This window comes from Vombatus ursinus, unplaced genomic scaffold (genome assembly GCF_900497805.2).
Source record: "Vombatus ursinus unplaced genomic scaffold, bare-nosed wombat genome assembly UNPS02014816.1, whole genome shotgun sequence".
NCBI lineage: Eukaryota > Metazoa > Chordata > Mammalia > Diprotodontia > Vombatidae > Vombatus > Vombatus ursinus.
This window is the reverse complement of record NW_020954594.1, coordinates 6,608,697-6,631,875: the sequence shown is the minus strand read 5'-3', so window position 1 is coordinate 6,631,875 and position 23,179 is coordinate 6,608,697. Positions and strand designations below refer to the sequence as shown.

The 23,179-nt window shown below is 43.3% G+C and overlaps 1 protein-coding gene across 1 annotated transcript in view; it reads left to right on the top strand.

Moving 5' to 3' along the window:
- The window catches only part of UPK2 (uroplakin 2), a 29,733-nt gene that overhangs the window by 1,215 nt on the left and 5,339 nt on the right, over positions 1–23,179 (top strand). Inside the window, exons 2-3 of the mRNA XM_027835532.1 lie at positions 1,324–1,424; positions 2,369–2,404. Of these exons, the coding sequence (XP_027691333.1) occupies positions 1,324–1,424; positions 2,369–2,404 (137 nt within the window). The remainder of the gene's footprint in view (positions 1–1,323; positions 1,425–2,368; positions 2,405–23,179) is intronic.

Here is a 23,179-nt window from a genome sequence, read left to right as displayed (position 1 = left end):
GCCAGGCTGGAAAGAGAGGTTAGGCACCATGCCAGGTATTGAACTAGGAGCTGTCTACTGAATCAAGGTTTACTAACCCTTCTCCAGAATTCTGCCAGCCTAGCTGACCCCCTCCAATTAGAGCAGGAATGGTAGGGGGGAAGCGCTACAGGAGAGGGATGGGAATGAAGTAGGGGGGAGGCGTTGGGGGCAGGAAGCAGGAGGTGGGGGGGTTGCTGAGTAGGGGGGAAGGGACTCTTATCCTGACAGGGCTTCTGCCTTCCCCAACTGGAGGGTTTGGAAAAACTGAACAGGCAGCCAGGGCTGGGCTGGAAATCCTGCAGCCCACCCTCCTGGGGACACAAAGCCAGGGGGAGCCTGAGCTTCTGGGAGGGAGAGAGAGGGGACCTTAAGGGAGGGCAGGGCCCCTGTGGGGACTGGGAGGAAGGGGCAGCCAGCCCTTTAGGGAAGGGGGCCCTGAAACTGTCTCCCAGCAATCCAGGAGGCTCTGGCTTCCCTTTCCCTCTCCACCCCCAACCCCCCCCCTCCCCATCGGCATCAGTCTTACAGATTGCAGGCAGACTTAACTCATTCCATACTAGCCTGGTGGATTCCCAAGCAGTTCTGGTGAAAAGAGACTAGAGGCATCCCAACTCCCAGACCACCTCCCTCCACTCCACTCTTTTTAACACCTTATTGCCTGGAACTCTGATGCCATGGTGGGGGGCGGGGCAGTATTCTGGCTGGAATTCCTGAGATATGCTCCCTTACACAGAGCATCTGTGGAGAGTAATGAGGCAGTGTCCACCACTCACCAACTCTGACCACACTGCCTTCGCACCCTCAGTCCTCAATGTCGATCATCCCTCTCCTTCTCTGAGCACCTCCCCTGCAATATACCACTAGTTATTGCAAAGATTGTCTTCAGAGTCAGGAAGCCTAGGTTTTGCTGCTCATTATTTAGCATCTCACCCCCCCACCCAACAGCTCCAACCACTGAGACCTTAGCCTCCCCGTGCTCCTCATATATACTCAAACCTACTAAGGGCTCTGGCTCCCTTCTCTGTTCCTGAGGAGGCATGGTCAGGAAATCCCCCTATTGCTGCCTACCCTCTTAAACAATTTGACCAGACTACTCAGAACACTTCCTCTCCTCGCCTCTAAAGCCTGTCCTCACCTCTCTCTCTCCCTTCCCTTCTCTGCCGCCCTCAACTCCTTCCTGATTAATTTAGCCCCACCTCATCTGGAAATTTCTCAGCCCAGCCTGGGCATAAAGGGGTTACCTGGGCTGCTTCAGGATGTACCTAGGAGCCAGGTGAGGCCTCCGCCCATCTTGGCCACCAGGTGTGTTCTTTGGGAAGGGGAGGGGCCGGGGGAGGCGGTGCTCGTTTGCCCCCCCCTGGTGGCTGAATCTGGATTTGCAGTTGAGAAAGGCTGTTCTGGGGGTAAGCTGATCGAAAGCAGGGGAAAGAAGAAATCCTGAGCCTTCCGTTTTGCCTGCTGTCCCAGCAGTTCCTCTAGGGGGAAACTTGACTCTGGGGATTCAGTGGCAGAACTGATTTTTCTGCTTAAGGGATCTTCCTCTGAGTAAGATAGCCTGCTGTAGTGGAAAAACAACAACTGGATTTTCAGTCAAAAAATCTAGGTCTAAGTGCTGGCTTTTCCACCCTCTAGATCTGACTCTGGACAACGCATTTACCTTTCCTGAGCATTATTGTTCTCGTCTCTAAAACAGGGACAGGCAGCCTGTTGTAGTGGAGAGAGAACTGGCATCAGTCAGGAAGACCAGAGTTCCAGTACTGCCCCTGACATATTCTGTCTGTGTGATCTTGAGTGAGTCACCCTGAAACTCTAAGTGACAGAGAAGATGACAACCTGAATTGGTAGAGGGAGCTCCCCACCTGGAGCTTTATACACTGATGAAATAACAGGCCCCGCCTCTCCCGCAAAAGAGGATCATAATTATTAATAATTAATTATATCATAGCACTTAAATATTAATCATAATATTTGATCCCTACCACTTAGGGTTGTGGTGAGGATCAAAGGAGAGCCCTTGGGAACCTTAAACCAAGTGTTCTTAACTTTGTTTGTGTCATGGATCCTTTTGGTCTGGTGAAATCTGGTGAGGCTTACAACCAACTTTCTCAAAATGTTTTTAAATGTATAAAATAAAATGCATAGGATTCCAAAGGCAACCAATTATATTGAAATAGCTATAAAACCTATATTTTTAAAAGTTCCCATACCCCAGGTTAAGAACCCCTGCCTTAAAGATCCTAATATGAATACTAAATGAACACTAAAATGAATTGAGTCCAAAGCTGGAAGGAAGATCTCAGATGACACCCTGCTCTGTCTCTTCTGTCTCTTCCACCTCCAAGGGCAGTTCCCAAACCCTTCGACTGGCTCCCGCTAGAGTCTGGTACGTACCCTGGTAGATACCTCCCTAGGCACTATTGGAAGACACAAGTGACATAGAAGATATCGGCCCTGTCTTAGGGGAGGTTTTATGGAATTATCAAGTAAAACCAAAACAAGTGCCATTTCTCATGGTTACTTCTGGGTGCCATGTTTTATGGAGGACTATGACAAACTGGAAGATGACCAAGATGTTGAAAAGCCTCGTAAACACAGCATGTGAGGATTTATCAAAGGAAGTAGGGATGTTTAGTTTGGACAAGAAGAGACTTAGGGAGGTCATCGGTCTTCAAGGATCAGAAGGCTGTCTCACATAGAAGAATTAGATTTGTTCTGTGGCCCCAGAGGACGTGACCAGGAATGGCTGTTTCAGACAATCATATTTAGACTCAATTAAGGATACAGGCAGCTAGGTGTCACCGTGGATAGAGTACCAGGCCCGGAGCCAGAAAATTGTTGTTGTTATTGTTGGGTCATTTTTCAGTTATGTCTAACTCTTCATGACCCCATTTGGGGTTTTCAGGAGTCAGGAAGACCTGAGTTCAAATCCAACCCTGGACACTTATTAGCTGTGTCCTTGGGCAAGTCACTTAACCCTGTTTACCTCAGTTTCCTCAGCTGTGAAAAATGAGCTGGAGAAGGAAATGGCAAACCACTCCAGCATCTTTGCCAAATGAGGCCACGAAGAGTCAGACACAAGTGAAACAACTGAACAACAACAACAAAAGAATATAGGACTCAATTCATGATACAGTGAGAATAAGGATGGGGTCTAGATCCAGAGGACTTGGGTTCAAATTATACCTTTGATCCTTTCTCCCTGCGTATCTTTGGATAAGTCACCTGACCTCCATGGGCCTTGGCTTTCTCATATATGAAATGAGAGGGTGGTACTCCACAGCCTCTGAGAGCTCGAACACTGAGATTTTGTGAAATTTGAACTTAATGACACATGCAACTGGACTTATTCGCCACGAAACCTTCCTTGAGTCCCTTCCCCACCGCCCCCAGCAAAGCCTACTTTCCCCTCAGGTCTCATATCACAATTGTACTTTATATCTACCTTTCTCATATCCTTACCCTATATTGTTGTGTGTTACTACCATCTGCATTTGACTCATTTTCCTACTAGATTATAAATTCCTTGGGGACAGGAACTGAGTCTCAAATGAAGTTCATATCTTCCCCAGAGCCTAGCACAGTACTGAATTGTGGAGCAAGGGTCACCCTGGCCATCTGCTTTCCAGTTCAATATGCCATCCCCAAAGCACTGAAGGGTTGAGAGACTTGCCCTGGGTTACATTGCCAGTATGTGTCTGAGACAAGACTTGAACCCAGGTCTTGGCTTTGAGGTCAGCTCTCTAACTACTGTACCAAGGCACTGGTGATGAAAATAATTTATATATTTATAATATATATTATATATCCCATACATTTATAATCTATATATAATCCATAAATATATTTTATATGTTTATAATCTATATATAATCTTTGAATTTTGTAAATTCAAAAATTTTGTAAAATTCAAAATTCAAAAATTCACTTTGAAATTTGTAAAGCATTTTCCTCACATCACTGGGAAGTATAAGTAGCAGAATGAAGATTTTGTTGAGAATAGAAAGCCATTCCTTCTATTCCTCCCTGCCTCTACTAAGGCCCTGAGCATTTAAAAAAAATTGTAGTTTCCAGGTGATTTCATCATTCTGGGAAACTATTGTTGTTGTTGTTGTTCATTGGTGTCCAACAACTTCATTTGGGTTTTTCTTGATAAAGATACTGGAGTGGTTTGCCATTTCCTTCTCCAGCTCATTTTACAGATGAGCAAATTGAGGCAAACAGGGTTAAGTGACTTGCCCAAAGTCACACAAGCCAAGGCTGGATTTGAACTCGGGTCTTCCTGACTCCAGGCCTGGCACTCTATCCACTGTGCCACCTAGGTGCCCTTATGGAAAACTAACTACTAGAAAGCAAACTACTCCTTGATAGCTTCCATAAAGAAATAATTTCACTTCGAAGTTAAATTACTTAGCCTCCAATTATCCAGTCAGTTGTCAGGAGTGACATGTGATCCAGGGTCTTCTTTCCTCCAATCAGCCATGCAGCTTATCACAGTAGACACTGAATAAATCATCCTTGAATAGCAGCAGCTCCCATTTCAATAGGCTTTGAGGTTTACAAAGTGATTTCCTCACAACAACCCTAACAATGACTTTCACAGCTTCTATCCCAGTGGTTGTCCAAAATGGTGGCTTTATCTGTCTAACATTCCCCCTTCTATTCAATCCACTGAAATTAATTGCCTTGTACTTCCTCCCTACACTTTCCTCCCATACTTCATGGTGGTGTCTCAGTTATTTTGAGCAATGTTTTTTCCTTCTGCCCATGACATGGATGGCCACATCTACCTTCCTTTACATGAGTCTAGTGGAAAGATGGGGCAATTAATGGCAAAGTAGATAAGAGCGGCAGGCCTAAAGTCAGGAAGACTCATCTTCCTGGGTTCAAATCTGGCCTTCAGATACTTACTAGTTGGGTGACCCAAGACAAATTGCTTAACCTTGTTTGCCTCAGTTTCCTCATCTATAAAATGAGCTGGAGAAGGAAATGACAAACCACTCTAGTATCTTTGCCAAGAAAACGCCAAATGGGGTCACAATGAGTTGGATATGACTGAAATGACTGAGCAGCAAGTGGAAAGTTCAATAACTTACAGACAGACAGAAAGTACCTGATTTCAAGTCTTGGCTCTGCTGCTTACTAGCTGTGTGACCTGTGTTTTCCATAATAGAAATAATTTAAATTTCTACAATAGCCAGTTCTCTGCTATGAATAGAAAGGCATCCTTTCTATGCCTCCCAGCCCCATGTATAAGGCAGATCTTAGTTTTAGAACTGTAAAATGTATATACCTCAGAGATCATCTTGTCCAACCTCCTCATTATCCAGATGAAGAAACAGAGGTACAGAGATGTACAGACACTTGTCTAAAGTCACACAGGTAGCAAGCTGCAGAGACAGGATTTATAACTAGAAACTTTCACTCCAAATCCAGGGCCCTTTCTATTGTAGCATGACCCCCTTGAGCCTCTCTTTTCTATTCTGAGCCTCAGTTTCCTCTCAAATCTCATAACTATTATTTTTTTGGAGGCAATCAGGTTTAAGTGACTTGCCCAGGGTCACACAGCTAGTAAGTGTCTGAGGCTGGATTTGAACTCAGGTCTTCCCAACTTCAGGGCTAGTGCTCTATCCACTGAACCATCTAGCTGCCCCTCCAATCTTATTCTTAATCATTTCAAATGATAGTTGCACAGAGAGGCAGCCTGGTAAAGAGGATACAAAACTGGCTTCGGAGTCAGGAAGAATTGATGGGGACAAAAGGCCTGCCACTGTCACATCCTGGCTATGTGCCCCTGGGCGTCACTTACCCAGTAAATGACAACTCTCTAAGACTACTGCATCAACTACAGACAGTGGCTGATTTCCATGGCGGAAGGAGATTCTCTTCTATTTTCTTAAATTATGCACTTAACAATCATCAACAAACATGAACATTTTAGTATAAAAGAATTACCAAAAGAAGAAAAGACTGTATATGAAGCCAGGAACATTTGTTATATGTACTTTTTTTTAAAGTATATGTTAAATTTAATAGATAACAAAAATTGCCCAGTTTGTATACCTTCCTGAACTTGTTACTTCTAGCTTTTTAATGTTTAATTTTTTAAATTAAATATGTTTTGTTTTTATATTACCTGTATTTCCCCCATTAGCCCTCCACTCCTCAGAAAGTTATTTCTTATAACAAAGAATTTTTTTAAATAAGAGAGAAGAAAAACAATCAGCAAAACAAATTAACTAATAAAAATATGATGTTATACCTAATGTTTGCCTACTCATTAACTTCCACCTCTGTCTGTGTATGTGGGGGGAAAATATTTTCTCATATCTCTTCTTTGGAGCTAAGCTTGTTTTTTATCATTTCAAAATATTCTATTTCAATTGTTTTGTGGTTGGTTTTCTTTCCATTTACATTGTTACAATAGTATAGTTTTCCTGCCTCTGCTTATTTCACCTTGTATCAGTTCATGAAAGTGTTCCCATGCTTTTCTGAATTCATCAAGTTCATCATTTCTGACAACACAATCATATCCCATCACATTTGTATGCCACAATTTGTTTAGCCATTTCCCAATGGATGAGCATCTATTTTGTTTTCAATTCTTTGCTACCACAAAAAGTGCTGCTATAATTTTGATGCCTATGGAATCTTTTTTGTTTAATCTCCTTGGGATATATGCCTAGCAGCAGAACCTCTGGGTCAAAGGTTTTGGAAAATTTAGTCACTTTATTTGTATAATTCCAAATATTTTAATGTTTGGTTGATTTCTTCTTCTTTTTCTCCTTTTCCTCTTCCTTTTCTTCCTCCTCCTCCTCCTTCTCCTTCTAGCTGTATCACTACTCACTAATACATCCCTACCCTTCAAATAAGCCCTCTAAATGTGGCTTGTGGGGAGGCATGAATCTCTGGAATCTTGCCTCCCTCTCTCCAAGTGAGGTTTTGATACCTGCCTGCAAGAAAATAGGAGAAGAGGCCTCAAGACTGGCCATACTGTTTTCCTCTAATTGAGAAGCGTATCAGACTAGAATTATAGTTATCCCTTTCACATTGCAACTTTCCCCATTGTACTTTTGATATATCATGGGTCAGCACAAGGAATTGAATAGGAATTTTGGGGGAGTTTTACAGAAGCCGCAGACACATGAAGTCCAGCAAATGACACAGAAAAGTTTAGAAACTCAGAAATGCATAAAATATATGTATAGTATTGTATACTATCAACATATTTTATCTTTTAATACCATAATAATTCAGGCTTCCTCTCTGGTACAAAGGGAGGGTCAAAACATTTTTATGCAGATTTTTCAGATGGCTGACGTATCCCACCCCTAACCCCTATAATGTGGAAAAGATAACTACATATCTATTTGGCCCCCTCAATATTGCTAGTAGGGCAAGGGTGGGGAGCCCGCAGCCTCGAGGCCACATAGGTCCTCAAGTGTGGCCCTTTGACTGAATTCATCCCCACCCCACCCCACCCTGGTCTAGGAAAATGATTTTTTTTTCCTTAGGTCCAAGCCACTTTCCTGGTCACATTCCTTAAAGAAGAAAGGGCACCCTAAGCTTATATCTATAGACTTTACCTCTTCCCACCAAATGCTAGTTACACAAAAAACTATCACAAATAGTAAATAGAAAATAAACTAATTTATCCAAGCAGATGGCAAACAGAAATCAGAGAAGTTCTATAGACTAGAATATACCAGATAACACACAGTGAGAGAGCTCTTCTATTGGGCATAAGTTATCTCAGATCAACCAAGAAAAAGGCCTCCATCTTAGCCCAGGTGAAATTCCCTTCAATTTCTAGGGAGACAAGCTGGAAATCAGATGTTGAGAAACTGGCTTTCCCCTACATTTCTGCCTTGCAAAGTCTGTTCTCTCTCTCTGCTGGTGTCTCCCTGAAGAAAGTCTGGAACCACATGTGCCATCTCTCCAAGTAAGAAGGAACAATGTCTCTCCTCTCCAATGTACTCCAGATGACTCTACCCCTCACACACTCACACAAGGTTGTATCATCATTCTCTCCACCAATCAGGAAAGACTTATGCAAATGTTCTAGTTTTCAGACCTGAGTTACGCATATATGACCCACAGTGGAGCATCCTCTTCCTGGAAGCCTACCCAGATTAACCTCACATAGATAATTGAAGTGCTAACATATGTCCTCATTTACTTCCTTTTCTTGTCCTCCCCCAAGATGGAGCTCTCTTCACCTCCCATATTTCCCCAATTCAGATGCCACACTCCAGAGTAGTCAAACTTCTTCCTGTCCCACATTTTGCTCTTTTCTACCTCTGACTCTTGCCCACAGACTATGAGAAAGAGGTTATATTTGTGAACCTTGAGGGTAATTCATATGTCTGACTAAACTAGTCTTATTTTTGAGGCGATGGTTCCCTGTCTGTACCATTTGCATTTCCTTATTTTCTCTTGATTAGATGTAGAGAAGAAAGAGATATAGTTAGCTAAATATTTCTGTAGCAATATGGATGAAACACCACGCAGCAGAGAGGCCTTCTGATTGGTTGAGAGTGGGCTAGGGCATGTGGAATGAGTTAGGCCACTCTCACAAAATGGGCTTGGAGATGTTCTGGGGCCTTGCTTGTCAGATGGCCACAAGGGAGCAGCATGTCCAGTATAGAGTGATGATAGGCCAAGCTAAACCTAGACAACTACAAGTAGGTAGCACAACTTAGAAATTAAGTAACACCTAGTCTGGGACTGATTACAATTCTTTTATTCTCACTTATAATTACCTTTCACCAATGTATTATTTCTAAATTTGCATATTCTCTTTTCTCTCATAAGTAAATTCTAGAAAATATTCTCATGTGTTCTGGAGCACGTGGAGATGCCAGAGAAGAAGAAGAGGCAGATGGTGCCAGAATCAGACAGCCAGGTATGGAGGCATCAGAAGGAGAAAGGAAGTGGGGGAGGAGAAAGGGAGAAGTAATTAGGGATCCGGTACAGCAAATCTCTGAACCCAAACAGTTGAAGGGTCCAAGAAAATGCAGGAGGCTTGTTAACTTTGTTTGGGGTTTGGTTTTGAAATTAGTAAAGGAGAAAGACCTAGGGACAAATGCAAAGGCCCCCTAGATAGGCTTTCCCCAAGAACTGATAAGATTATAAGACTCAGGGCTGGAATCCTCAGAGAGGCCACTCCCTACCTTGAAGTCTCTTTCTGCCTTCTATTTTGGGTCATGTTCTTCCTATTCTTTAAATCTGTGCCCAACATTAACCTTCTCCAAATACCAATCTGATTCTTTTTTTCTATTCCAGCATCCCCCAGGCTGTAGGTGTAGCTACCATATGCAGCTCAAGAAGCCCCTTCCAAACCTGGAACACAAAAGCTGAAGGAAACCCGAAAAGACTGACATGAAAGTCCAAACACTGGCCTTGTTCAATAAAGAACTTCATCAGGAGATGTTTAAGGATCAGACACAACATTCTCATGCTTTGCCCACTTCAACTAATATTTTGTAAGTTGTGGGAGGCACGCTGAGTGGAGGAATACACATGGACTAACTGTGTGACCTAGGCAAGGTATTCAATCTCTCTGGGCCTCCACCTATAAAATGAGGATCTCTAGCATCCTTTCCAATTCCAACAGTCTATACATCTATGAAATCTCCATGGGATGAAGATATTTACTCAGCTAAAGATATATTAGCTACCCCCCAAAGGCTCTGGTTTACAAGGAGAAAGTTGAAAGGCAATGGAGAACAAGATACGAGTCAAAATAAGAGATAATCTCTGCTTACAGCCTGCTTTACAAACACTTTCTAGTTCAATTCAACAGACTTTTTTTTAAGCTGGACCTACTAGGTGCAAGGATTTGTGATCAATGCTCTTCAAAATTCAAATATGACTCATCCCTGCCTTCAAGCTAATAATCCAAATAAAACAATAAGCTTGTGTACACACACACACACACACACACACACACTAATGAATAAAACTGAGTAAACCTGAGTACTGCTCCCCTGAAGTTTTCTTTTTGATGCCTCATTGTGGTAGGGAAGTGATCCCAGACTCTGGAAGGCTTTCCCAAGGGACCTTAAGTTCTAGCAGACTTTACTGAGTTGAACAGGCTTCCAGTATGGGCCTTGCACAGGATTAGGGGTCTAATTGTTCCTGATGACCAGACTATCTAAATTCAGATACACTCAGCACTAGAATGTTGACTGCCAGGTGATGACCTTTCTTTCTTGTTTTTATTTTTTTAGGCAATTAGGTTTAAGTGACTTACCCAGGGTCACACATCTAGTAAATATTTGAGGCTGGATTTGAACTCAGTTTCTTCTGACTCCAGGGCCGGTGCTCTATCCACTAAGCTACCTAGCTGCCCCTGATGACCTTTTTAAGGCACAGCAAATAATGAAATTGACATCAAACCTTATGCTCTGCATGACAGAGATCATTCCCTTCTGTGAAATCTTTTCAAATCTCAAATAAGTGACTGAAGTCATGGTAGATGTCAAAAAAAAGGGAAAGGCCCCCAGCCCTGGAGTCAGGAGGACCTGAGTTCAAATCTGGCCTCAGACTCTTACTAGCTGAGTGACCCTGGCTAAGTCACTTAAGCCTGTTTGCCTCAGTTTCCTCATCTGTAAAATGACCTGGAGAAAGAAATGGCAAATTACTCCAGTATCTTCGCCAAAAAAACCCCAATCGGAGTCACACATAGTCAGATATGATTGGAACAACAATATAGTTTGTATATAGCCGTTTGCATGTTTTCTCCCCCATTAGAGTGTGAGCTCCTTAAGAACAGGGACTGGTTGTTTGTTTGTTTTTTGGACACTTTGTATCCCCAGCACTTAGCACAGTACGTAGCACTTGATAGGTGCTTATGAGTACCTACTGGGGCAGCTAGGTGGCTCAGTGGATAGAGCACCAGCCCTGGCATCAAGAGGACCTGAGTTCAAATACGGCCTCAGACACACAACACTTACTAGCTGTGTGACCCTGGGCAAGTCACTTAATCCCAATTGCCTCACACAAAAAAAAAGAGTACCTACTAAGTGACTTTCAACGAAGGCTGGGGTAGCCAGTGGTCAGTGGTCTTTATTGAGGAGGTAGGACTTAGAGGATGGGTGCAGTTTTGATAAGCAGAGGGCTAATGGGAAAGCATGGTGAAGGAAATATGAGCAATTTAATTCAATAAAGATTTATTCAAAATAACAACTCACATTTGTATAATGCTTTGAGGTGAATTGCAAACCCCAGTCTTCCTGACTTCTAGCCCAGAATTCTATCCACTAAGCCACATTGCTTATATTCTAAGAAGGCCATTCAGGCAGGAAGGAGGGTGGCACAACATCTCAGGGGAAATAGAAGCCTGACCTGTCTAAAGCAAAGGACACATGCTAATGAGTAGAAAAAAATGACTGGGCCGGTAAGGCAGAACCAGATCAATGAAGATCTTGATAACCAAACAGAATCGGTTAGGAAAAAAGGGATCCATTCAAAGTTTTTGAGTGTCATGATGAAAATAGACTTAAATCTGTGTGGAGGATGGCTTAGAGGAGAGATGGGAAGTAAGGAGACTTCCCAAAAAGCTGTTGAAGTAATCCATGCTTGCAGGGCAAAGGCTTGGACAGGGCTGGCAATAATGTTTATGGAGAGGAAGGGATAGATATGAGAGACATTTCAAGGATGAACCCCCCCAACTTAATGAGTAATCCTATATAGAGGATGGAGGACAGTGAGGCATCAAAGGTGACCCCAAGGTTTTAAGGTTAGGAGGCTAGAAAGGTGTGGTCATTGATCAATCCAGTGAAGCTAGGAAAGGGGCCTGGTTTGGTTGGGAGTGAGGTTGGGGGTTGGGAGGGGGAATGACAAATTTGGTTTTAAAAGACAAACTTGATTTGTTTCCTGAAAAGAGTTGAGAAAATGCACTTTCATCCTTCTTTGTAAAGGAGAGAAAGCTTGGGTATGACATGTTGCAGGTTGATTCAATGTTTGGTTTTGCTGAACTGATTATTTCTTCTTTATTAATCTTAGTTACAAGAGGTGGTTCACTGGGCAGGTCAGAGAAGCATATACTCAGAAACAAAAGTGATATAAAAACAAACAGTAGTAATAAAAGTAATTTTTAAAAAAAGTTTAAATAGAAGACCAGCTTGAGGCAAGGGTGGGACATCCAAAGGGAAATATATAATAGCCAGAAAGAGACAAGATCCTTGGGGATAAAGACACACTGAAATTTTGCATCTTTTCCAGTGCCTAGCACAGTGCTGTTAACAGCAGGTGATTAATGTTTGTTGAGTTGAATCGAGACACAAATCTAGAGGATCGAGAGAAATTAGTGCTGAGGGGCAGCTAGGTGGTCCAGTGGATAGAGTACCAGCCCTGAAGTCAGGAGAACCTGAGTTCAAATTTGACCTCAGACACTTACCAGCTGTGTGACCCTGGGCAAGTCACTTAGCCCCAATTGCCTTTAAGAAAAAAAAGGGTGGGGGGAGAGGTTAGGGCTGGAATTAAAGCTATGAGACTCATCCTCAAAATGATGATAATTGAAGATAATGGAGGGAGAGAGTATAGGTAAAGAAAAGGGACTAGGACAATCTTTGGAAACACCCACAGTCATGTGTGGGAGGAAGATGAGGAGCCATGGAAGGAAACAGATTTTGATCCTCTCTGGTAGCTCACTTAATCTTCATTAACTGATTCTGACATCAAGGAGAGAGAGGGTACTCGTTTGTCTCTCTTCTCCCAAGGTGGGCAGATTTACCGATTCAGAGCTGCATTGGTCAGAAAGGCCCTTTATCCTTTCATTTCCACATCCCAGCATCCTTGTTCAAAGTTTGGAGACCACAGCTGCACTCAGTCCCTGTTTCATCAGGACTCTGTATTTCTCTCTCGGGACCAACCAGAAACACAAACCCTTTTTTGGGCTTGCCCAGATTCCCCAGCTCTGAGCTGGCTGGGAGAGCGTAGTAAAAGCCATGGGGCTGGGCCCTCCCAAAGGGCATCCGGGGACTGCTCTGCACTAGGAGCAGGGAGGGAGCCAACAAGGCATAAAGCAGCAGAAAACTGAGACAAACTGACAGCTCCTGGGGGCCTCCATCTGCACGGCCAGTGTCCCAGCTGGTCCCAAGGTCTAGGTTCTCCCACCCCCACTGCAATCCCATCTCAAGGGGCAGCCATTGCTCTATGGCCTCCATGTGGAGAAAAGTGGGGAAGAGGAGGAGTGACAAGAAAGGAGCTATGGAAAAATCAACTGAAATAGAGACAGAAGGAGATATTTAAAAGGGAGAAGGGAAGAAAGAACAAGAAAGAGCATGAGAGAGCAAGAGAAGGAGAGAGAGAGAAACAGAGAGACAGAGGGAGGGAGGGAGAGGGAGAGGGAGAGAGAAAGAGAGAGAGAGAGGAGGAGGGGGAAGAAGGAAGAAGAAATTTCTCTAGGAAACTGATGAAGTGCAGCTGAGAAAACTGTTGCCATGGTGATGGGTCCAGAGGAGGGAGTAGGAGTATAAATCGGATTATGGGGGGGGGAAGGGGGTGTTTCATAGAGCACTTCTGAGCAGACCCAGAGTCAGCCTTACTCTCAGTCTCCCTGGTACAACCCCAGGCTCTCATCTACTTTTCCCAAACCTGCCAGGGTCGACATACTCCCAGGAGTCTGGGCCACCAGGCAGCTGCTCAGCTACTCTTTCCCAGTCCTCTCCTAGCACCTCCAGGAGGAAGCTGGACAAGCAGCACAGACAGCTCAGGTTTCCAAATAAGCCACTTCCAGGGCTTTGGGTTGGGGCAAGAGCCCTATCTGCTATTCTTTCCATTCCCGGCCTCCTTTTCTCACACTCTACTGTCTAAGCCCTTTCTCAAGGGAGAATTTTCAAGAATTAAAGACGTCCTCATCGCTAACTCCTCATCCCTCTATAAATGTTGCTTCATTTTCCCAGCCTTACCTGGATACCACTTATTGGTACCTTAAACCAGGCAAGGGAAGAGAAGCCCCCTGGCTGTCATTCTTCTTCTCCCCAAAGCCCACACCCAAAACAAGTTCTCCTGCTTCTAGAGATTTCCAGGAGGCAGGCTGGGTGGGGAGTTTCTGTGACAATAAGTCAGTTAAAGGTCATTTAGGGTCAGAGCCAAGGGCTGTTGGTGCTAGTCTTTTCTACCTAGGACAAGAAAGAACAGGACAGGACAGGTGGAGTTAGTCCCAGTTTCTTCTCCTTCTTGGAATTGTCTCCATGCCTTCGCACTCTCAGTCCAGCTCCTGGCTATGCATTTTGCTCTGAGGCCTCTGAGACCCTGAGCTTGGAGAGACCCTAAGGAGAAACTTTCTGTCACCACAGACTGGAGATAGGACACAGGTATCAGGGACTAGAGACTGTGTATATGCCTATAGATGGATACTATCTGTGCTGGGTCTAAGGAGCTGGCCTCGCCAGGCTGGATTGGGAGGTTGGTATTTGGCATTAGGGTCCTGGTCCTTGCAGGAAGAGACCATAGGGACCCAAAAGAAAAGAGGAGGGCAGTGGAAGGGAGGAGACAAAAGGGGAGGGGTCTTTGTATCTCTTCTCTTCTCTCTTTCCTTCCTTTCTCCCTCCTACCTCAATCCTCTGTACAAATAGCAGATTTGCAAAGGGCACTGATGTCTGATGTGCATATCAAATAGGGCTCAAGGGAGACAGGCAGTCAGAGTCTGGGGCATAGGCAGGGGCAGCCAAGTAGAGCCAAGGAACCCTGCTTCAAACTCCACATCCCCCACAGGGAACTCCTGTTCTCAATAGACTGGATTTGGAGCTCGTACATTATGAAAGGGGTGGCGAGCTACCCCAGAGATGACTTGGGACTGCACCTTTGTGGTTCACTGAGCAGTATGAGGGAGGGATGCCTGGGTTTAGCTCATCCACGTTTGTGCTGGGGGTGGAGGGCAGGTCTGTACAACCACACCAATTCTTTCCCAAACCTCTTGGGATAGGGATAGGGACAGAGACATGGGTAAAGAAGGATGGGTTTCTCCTTTGCAGGCATGGACAGCAGGCTCATTAGCAGTCAGCTCACTACTCCTGCCGCCTCTGATTCACACCTTCTCCTACATGCCCGACCGGACTTCTTAGAACACCCCGCCCCCTTCATCCCCATTGAGTTCCTCCCCTCCCCTCCTACAGAGAAGCTCCAAGGCACTAACCGTGGGGAGGGAGGTCAAGAAGGACTCTAGGGAAGTGGGGGGGACGCCTGCCCTACCTCTGTTGGCCTCGGATAAAATGAGGAACAGTAGCGGGGGTGGGGATGGGGGAGCGCATAGAAAGAACCAATCCTCTGCTTCCAAATGTATCCATCATCTTTAGTGGACTCACCTCCACAAGCCCCAAGCTCCTTCTCCCTTGGCTCTGTCCCCTCAGACATTCAACCCCATTACCTCTGTCTCCCTCAATCCTGTCCCTCCATTAGCTCATTCCTACCCAGTCTTCTTTCCCAGGTGTATACCTCTGCTCTATGTCTCTCCCCTCCTCCTCTTCCTTCTCCCAGCCCAGAACCTCAGTCCACATAAAAATCCCAAAGGAAGCATCATGGTTCAGTACAGAGAGTGTTAAGTTTCATTTAACATAGGAACATGGGTTCAAGTCTCAGTTCTGTTACATAGCCCCTTATTGAGTGACCTTGGATAATTCACTTATCCTCTATGGACCTTAGAAGTAAAATGAAGAGGTTGGATTAGGTGGCCTCAAAAGACCCTCTGCTTCTAGATCTATGTTCCCATTGTCTATCATCATCTAGGTGTCTCCCTGCTTCCACAGGGGTTCCATGTGAAGTCTTTATGAAACTGGAGAAAAAACTGAAGCCTTCGACTGAGGCATGTAGCTAGGGGCACTCAGTCCCAAATTATCCAAATGGGTCAGGACTGTGTGTATTTCATATTCCTGAACCATGCTGCCCAGGCCCCAGTATCTTGCCTCATCCTTTGCACCCCTAATCCTCAAGTCACTTAACCCTGTCTGCCTCAGTTTGCTCATCTGTGAAATGAGCCAGAGAGGGAAATGGCAAACTACTCCAGTATCTTTGCCAAGAAAACGCCAAATGGGGTCATGAAGAGTTGTACGCAACTAAAATGACTGAACGAGAAGTGGCTGAGTTTGGATTTAAGACAGGACCTCTTGACTCCAAACGCAGAGCTCTTTGGGAGTCAAAGCCAGGGGTGTTGGTTTGAGTCCTTTCTCCCTAGAACAGGACAGGACAGATAGAGTTAACCCCAGTCTCTTCCCATGAGGACTCTGAGCCTCTCTGAGCCAGAGCTAGGCAAAAAAAGAGGTAAAAATAATTCATGGAGGCCTTTGCTTGACGAGTGCCTGAATGTCCTTTTTTTTTTAATGAACAAAACATTTTTTAACTTGCAAAAACAATTTTTAATCTTTGTTTTTTTTACAATTTTGACTTCCAAATTCTTTTTTACCCTTCCTCCCCTCCATCCTCATTGAGAAGGCAAGCAATTTGATAAAGGTTATACATGTGAAGTCATGGAAAACATATTTCTAGATTAGTCATGTTGTGAAAATAAAATAAAATAAAAAACCCAAACAACCCAGTATACTTCAATCTACATTCAGACTCCATCAGTTCTTTCTAAGGAGGTGGGTGGCATTTTTCATCATAGGTCCTTCAGAATTGTGTTGGATCTTTGTATTGCTGAGAATAACTAAGTCATTTCACAGTTGATCATCATAAAACACTGCTGTTACTGTTTACAAGGTTCTCCTGGTTCTGCTCACTTCACTTTGCATCAGTTCATGTAAGTCTTTCCAGGTTTTTCTGAAAGCATCCTGCTCGTCATTTCTTATGAGTGCCTGAATATTCTAAGACCACATTTGAGACCTCTGTCCCTTTTTCAATGGGTCTTTTAGTTCAGAACTCAATTTCCTCATCTGCAAAGTAAGAAGGTTTGATTAGATGACCTCTAAAGTCCCTTCCAATTCTATGATTTAAAGAACCTTGGTTTCCATATCTGGAAAATTGGGATAATAATTCCCTTATCTACTACTTCACGGAGGTTACTGTGAAGTTAAGGAGGAAGAGGGGAAGTGATAAGTATTTATATAGCACCTACTATAAGCCAGGCACTGTACAAAGTGCTTTACAACAACCCTGCAAGGCAGGTTCGGTTATCCCCATTTTACAGTTGAGAAAACTGAGGTAAACAGAGATTAAAGGGCTTATCCATGGTCATACAGCCAGGAAGTGTCTGAAACTATGTTTGAACTCAAGTCCAGACTCCAGGCCTATCTACTGCACTACCTAGCTGCTTCTAATTTGAAAATATGAGAATGTCAACACATGCAAGTGATTATTGTTGTTGTCATTGATCGTTGATCTCAGTCTGATTCTTATACTTCCAAGAACAGGCCTCACAATTTTCCTATAGGAACCTGTTGTCCCCACTCCACCCCACCCCACCCCCCCAATACAAGGGGAGGAGTCTAGTGGGGCTTGGGAAGAGGGCATCCAGGAGCCTTTAGATTGGAGGGAACTTTAAACTTGGGTCCCTCCTATCAGAAAGCAAGGGAAAATGAGTCATGGGGCATCAGGTGATCTCATGGCCTCTACTAGTCCCCAGAGGAGGAAATCTCTACAGGTGCCTCCCCTAGTTCCACAACTTCAGTCCCTGTAGACTGAGCAGGACTGTGTCCTAGATCAATGTTACAAGATTTTAAGTCTGACACTGGTAAGTCATCTATTATTTTTACCCCCAGATCATAATAAGCCCATGTATCCTCAGAGACCACTAAGTCTAAACCCCTCATTTTACAGATTAGAAAACTAGGGTCCAGAGAAATAAGCTTCTTTTCCTTTCCTTCTTCCTCTCATTATAATGTAGTAGTGATAATAAGCCTTATATTCTGACAGCAGTATGTCCAAAAACACTTTCACATTTTTCATGAGGGAAAACTATAATTTTCACCATTTTATAAAGGCAGAAACAAAGACTCGGGAAACTGAAATAATTTACCCAAAGTAAACAGCATCCTATCAATTCATTGCTACAGTGGAAAGAACACTTCTGATTTCAAGTCAGGAGCTCTGTTTTAAATCCTGGTAGAAATTTTTAGTAGCTGTGTGATCATAGGTAAGTCACATATACTATCCGAGACTCAGTTTCCTCATCAGTAAAATGTTAATATTAAATATTTTCCCTACTGATCTAAACATGGTTGTCATGGCTAGGTGACTCTATGGATATACTGAGGGTTGAACAAGTCAGCAAGAGCTGGATTTGAATCCTGCCACAGATGCTGACTATGATACCTTGGAAAAGTCATTTAACCTTTCTCATCCTTAGATTTCTCATCTTTAAAATTTCTCATCTTTAATAATAGTTTCTTCCTCCCAGGATCGTTGTGAGGATCAAATGAAATAATAGATCTGAAATGTTTTGCAAACCTTAACATGCTATATATGTGTTATTATTATTATGAAAAGCACTTTATAAACCTCAAATCGCTAAGTAAATGTGAGCTGCTGCTATTAAAAAATCATTTATTGAGGGCTTTTGATGTACAGAACCCTGTCACAGAGGCTGAGTGGAATAATGAATCCTAATGGCCCTGACACTTCCTACGTAGGTGAGGACCATGAGTCTCTAAGACTCGGTTTCCCCATCTATAAAATGAGGATAATAATACTTCCTACTTACCTCAAAGAATTTGCAAGCCTTAAACCACTAAGGTAAATGTGAAGCATTTTCCTTATGGGCAAAGCATTGTGCTAAACTCTGGGGGAAACACAAAGATAATTTCTACCAGTAGGAGGGCAATGGTCCCCATCAAGAGCTGACACTGCCACCTCCCCCTCAAGACAAGCAGACACACAATTAATTTATCAGCTGTAAATGAGCTCTTGCTTTCTCCCTGCAGTCGCTGGCCAGGGGTAACTTCTCCCTTTGTGATTGTGGGCAAGTCACTTTGAATCTCTGGGCCTCAGTTCTCTTCTATGTAAAATGAAGGGGCTGGACTAGTTGATCTCTGAGGAACCTTCCAACTCTCATATCTTAAAAGTTTGTAATCCAAAAAAGAATATTAAGGGACAGAATACCAGAGCTGCCTGATAGCTCACCTGCTAGTCTTGGTAGAATAGTATAAACAGGGAAAAGATGAGGTTGGGGGTGGTGGGGTGTGAGGGAGAAGAGAGTAGAGATGGATTTTAGGAAAATCCTAAATAGAGGCTGGAGCTTAGACAGGGACCCCAGGAATGCAGTCCTATTTCAAGCACTCCAGGGAATTCCCCAGAGGACCAGGCTCTGTGTCTTTAAATGACTTCAGTCTTGTCAATGAATCAGTGCCATTAAAAGAGTTATCCTCTTGCTCCTCTACTTGGCCTCACCCCCACCCAACTCACCCCTCTCAGCCACTGTGATGGGATAATTAGATGCGAGAGCTCAGCACAGATGATGCTCCAGTTGCTTAGCAACTAATGGTTTCCATGGAGACCGCAAAGCACAGCCTCTAGAGCAGCGAGTGAACAGCCCGGCAGGGCAGGGAAAAGACGGCTCCAAGTCTCTGCTTCTCCAGAAACCCAGAGAGGACTAGGGATAGCTAGGAGGGGGGAGGATGAGGGGTGGGACGCTTAAAGGAACAGGACCCTCTTTTCCTTTTAGAAGATCTGAGTCAATCTGTAGCCCACCCACACATCTCAACCCCAGGCTCTGAGTTCCCTCAGATAAGATGCAGGATGAGAAGCACTTAACCTATCAACCCACTGCCACATTTCAGTTAAGGAGAATGGTGTAGGGGAAAAGACACCACTGCATTTGCGATCAGAAGAACTGCATTTGGGTCTCAGCCCTAAAATACCGTCCACCCTGACACTTGACTAGTTATTTCCACCTTAGGTAAGTCACATAAGCTCTGTGAGCAATGGTATCCCCACCTGAAAAATGTGGATAATCTAATCAAGCAACCTTTCTGAGCCTCAATTTTCTCATCTGCAAAATGGGATGCTTACCCTACCTCCTTCACAAAGTTGTTGTGGGGAAAGCAGTTTGCAAAGCATTATAGAAATCTGTGTTATTATAAGCTCTCTCTTCCCACCCCCACAGTATCTGCTTCTAGTAGCTTGTGGCTAAGCTGAGAGTGGATAACTCCATCCCCTCACCAGCCTCCCAGCAGGACAGCCTTACTCCAAAATTCCCCCACATATAACTGAAATCTCAACATTTATATCTTTGAGTTATACAATGACCTTTCCCTAAGGTACTCTTTTACAATAGAAATGCCCCTAGGAGATATTAAATTCATTAGCATTTATTAAACATCCACTATGTGCCAGGCACTGTAGGGTGGGACCTCAGAGGCAATCTAGTTCAATTCATACCTGACTAAGAATCTCCTATCCAGCAACTTCAAATTGCTATCAAACCTTTGCTCCAACACCTTCTAGTATGGGAGGACCTACTATGTCCGGAAGCGGCCCATCTCAGTTTCGGACAGCTCTGATGATTAGGAAATTGTTCCTGCTATCAGGCTTATATCTGTCTTAATTCTGCCCTCTGGGGTCAAACAAAAATCTAGTCCTCTCTTCTATGTGATAGTCCAAATACCTGGAGACAGATAGAATATCTTCCTCATCCTCTACCCTACCACTCCCCAAGTCTCCCCAGTCTCTTATCTGGATTTAACATCCCTATTTCCTTCGAGAGAGTCTTATATGGATTTCAAGGTCCTTCCTCATCCTGGTTTCCCTTTTCCTAAATACTCTCCAGTATATATGTCCTTTCCAAAACGAGGCATCCAGAACTAAACATAATACTCCCTAGGTGGTCTCACCAGAGCAGAGTATGGAAATGCTAACACCTCCCTAGCTCTTGATACTATGTTTCTCAATACTGAATTAGATTAAAAGCCATTCCCCAATAGATAAATGGTTAAAGGATGTGAATAGGCAGTTTTCAAAGGAAGAAATCAGGCTATCAACAACATACGGGAAAAAAAAGGCTCCAAATCACAAATAAAGAAATGCAAATTAAAGCAACTCTGAAGTTTCTACCTCACACCCATCAGGTCGGCAAAGATGACAAAAGATGAAGATGATAAATGTTAAGAGGAGCTGTGATGAAATAGCCACACTAACACACTGCTGGTGGAGCTGTAAATTAGTATCGCCATTCTGGAAAGCAGTTTGGAACTGAAAATTCACTCTGGATACCCTTCAACCCAGCTGTACCACTACTAGGCCTATACCCTCAAAGAGATGAAACAAGCAGGGAAAAAAATCCATATCCTATGTATTTACAGTAGCTCTTTTTGTGATAGCTCCAAACTGGAAACTATGGGAGGATCCACCTACTAGGGAATGGCTAAACAAATTATGGTATGTAAATTAATGGGATGCTATTATGTTATAAGAAATGACAAAATGGGCAGTTGAAGAGGAAACAGAAGAACTTTATGAACTGATGCATAGCGAAGTGAGCAGAACAAGGAGAACAGTTTATACAATAACTTTATAAAGAAAAACAACTTTAGGGTTCTGTTCAATCCAATGCTAAGCCATGAAGCCAGAGGATGGAAGTGAAGCTCACTACTCATCGCCTGCCAGAGAGCTGATAGTCTTAAAAAGTACAGAATGAGATATACATTTTTAGACATGTGGAAAATGGTTTTTCTGGACTCTGCATATTTATGAGGGTTTTCTTTTTTCCTTTCTTTTTAAAAACTGTTCAGTTGAAGAGGGCAATGGGAGAGAAATCACAAATGCTTGTAAAAAATAAGTATTTTTAAAAGGGGAAAAATACTGAATTAAGCTGTATCATATTCATATTCAGCTTACTGACTACCAAAACCCCCAAAAGGATCAAAATGCAATGGGCTAGAATGGTGGACTTGGATTCAAGAAGGCCTAGGTCCAAATCCCATTTTATTTAATGGTTGTTTGACCACAGATGAACCACTTAACATCTCTGAGCCTCAGTTTTTCCATCTATAAAATGGAAATAACCATACCTGTTGTAAGGTACAAATGAGATCATCTCTATGAAGTGCTTTACAGACCTTAAATGCTATCTATATAATGGCCAGATATTGTTATTTTTCAGGCAAACTGCTATTTAATCATGTTTCTCCATCTTGAAGTTGATTTCTTGAGCCCAAGTATAAGACTTTATAGTTATCCTTATTAAATTCCAGCTCTTTAGATTTGGTCCCATATTTTAGCCTGTCCACATCTTTTTAGATAAAGATGACTCTATCATTGAACATAGTAGTGATTTTTTCCAGCTTTGAGTTCTCTATAAATTTAATAAGCACATCATCTACTTCTTTATCTAAGTCATTGATTAAAATGTTGAACACCACAAGAGCAGCTAGCTGGCCCAGTGGATAGAGCACCAGCCCTGGAGTCAGGAGGACTCCAGTTCAAATCTGGCCTCAGACACTTGACACTTACTAGCTGTGTGACCCTGGGCAAGTCACTTAACCCCATTGCCTAGTCAAAAATAAAAAAAAAATGTTAAACACCATCAACTATGCTAGGCAGGGGAAAGTAAGGGGAAAAAAGAAACAAAAAAGAAACAAACTTGTATGACTTCTACATTGTACATAAGGAGATGCAACATGAATGGAGATAAATACAGTACAAGGTAATTTGAGAATGAAGAAAGCACCATAGGAATCAGGGAAGGCATCAGGGAGGGAACTGTACTTGAGAAAGAAGTTGATAAGGCTCCTAACAGACAGAGATAATAGAATGCGTAGCATGTGTCTGGTACTTTAAGGCTTCCTAGGCACTTTGCATATTTTATGTCATTTAAGACTAGGAGTACATTTTAGGCATGGCTTCTAGGAGGGAGATTGAATGCATGGTTCAAGAAGTAAATAATAGCCCACTCTGTGCATTGGTTATTATGGGTTTCTACTGCTTCTCAAGGGTCACCAGACAGCAACTAGTCACTGTTTCAGGATCTTCTTGGGTGGGTGGGGGCATACTGAACTCACCATGGGTAGCAATTGTCACTGTGGGTCCTTCTTCCCCCTTCTCAGTATATAAGAACCCTGAGCTGACAATCACTCTGGCCCATGGTTTTGCCAGACTGGTAGGTAATTGAGGTCTTGGGTATGTCTGATGTACAGGATACCATAAGAAGGAAGGAGGAAGGGAGGGAGGGAGGAAGGGAAGAAGGAAAGAGGAAAGGAGGAAGAGAGAGAGAAAGAAAGGAAGG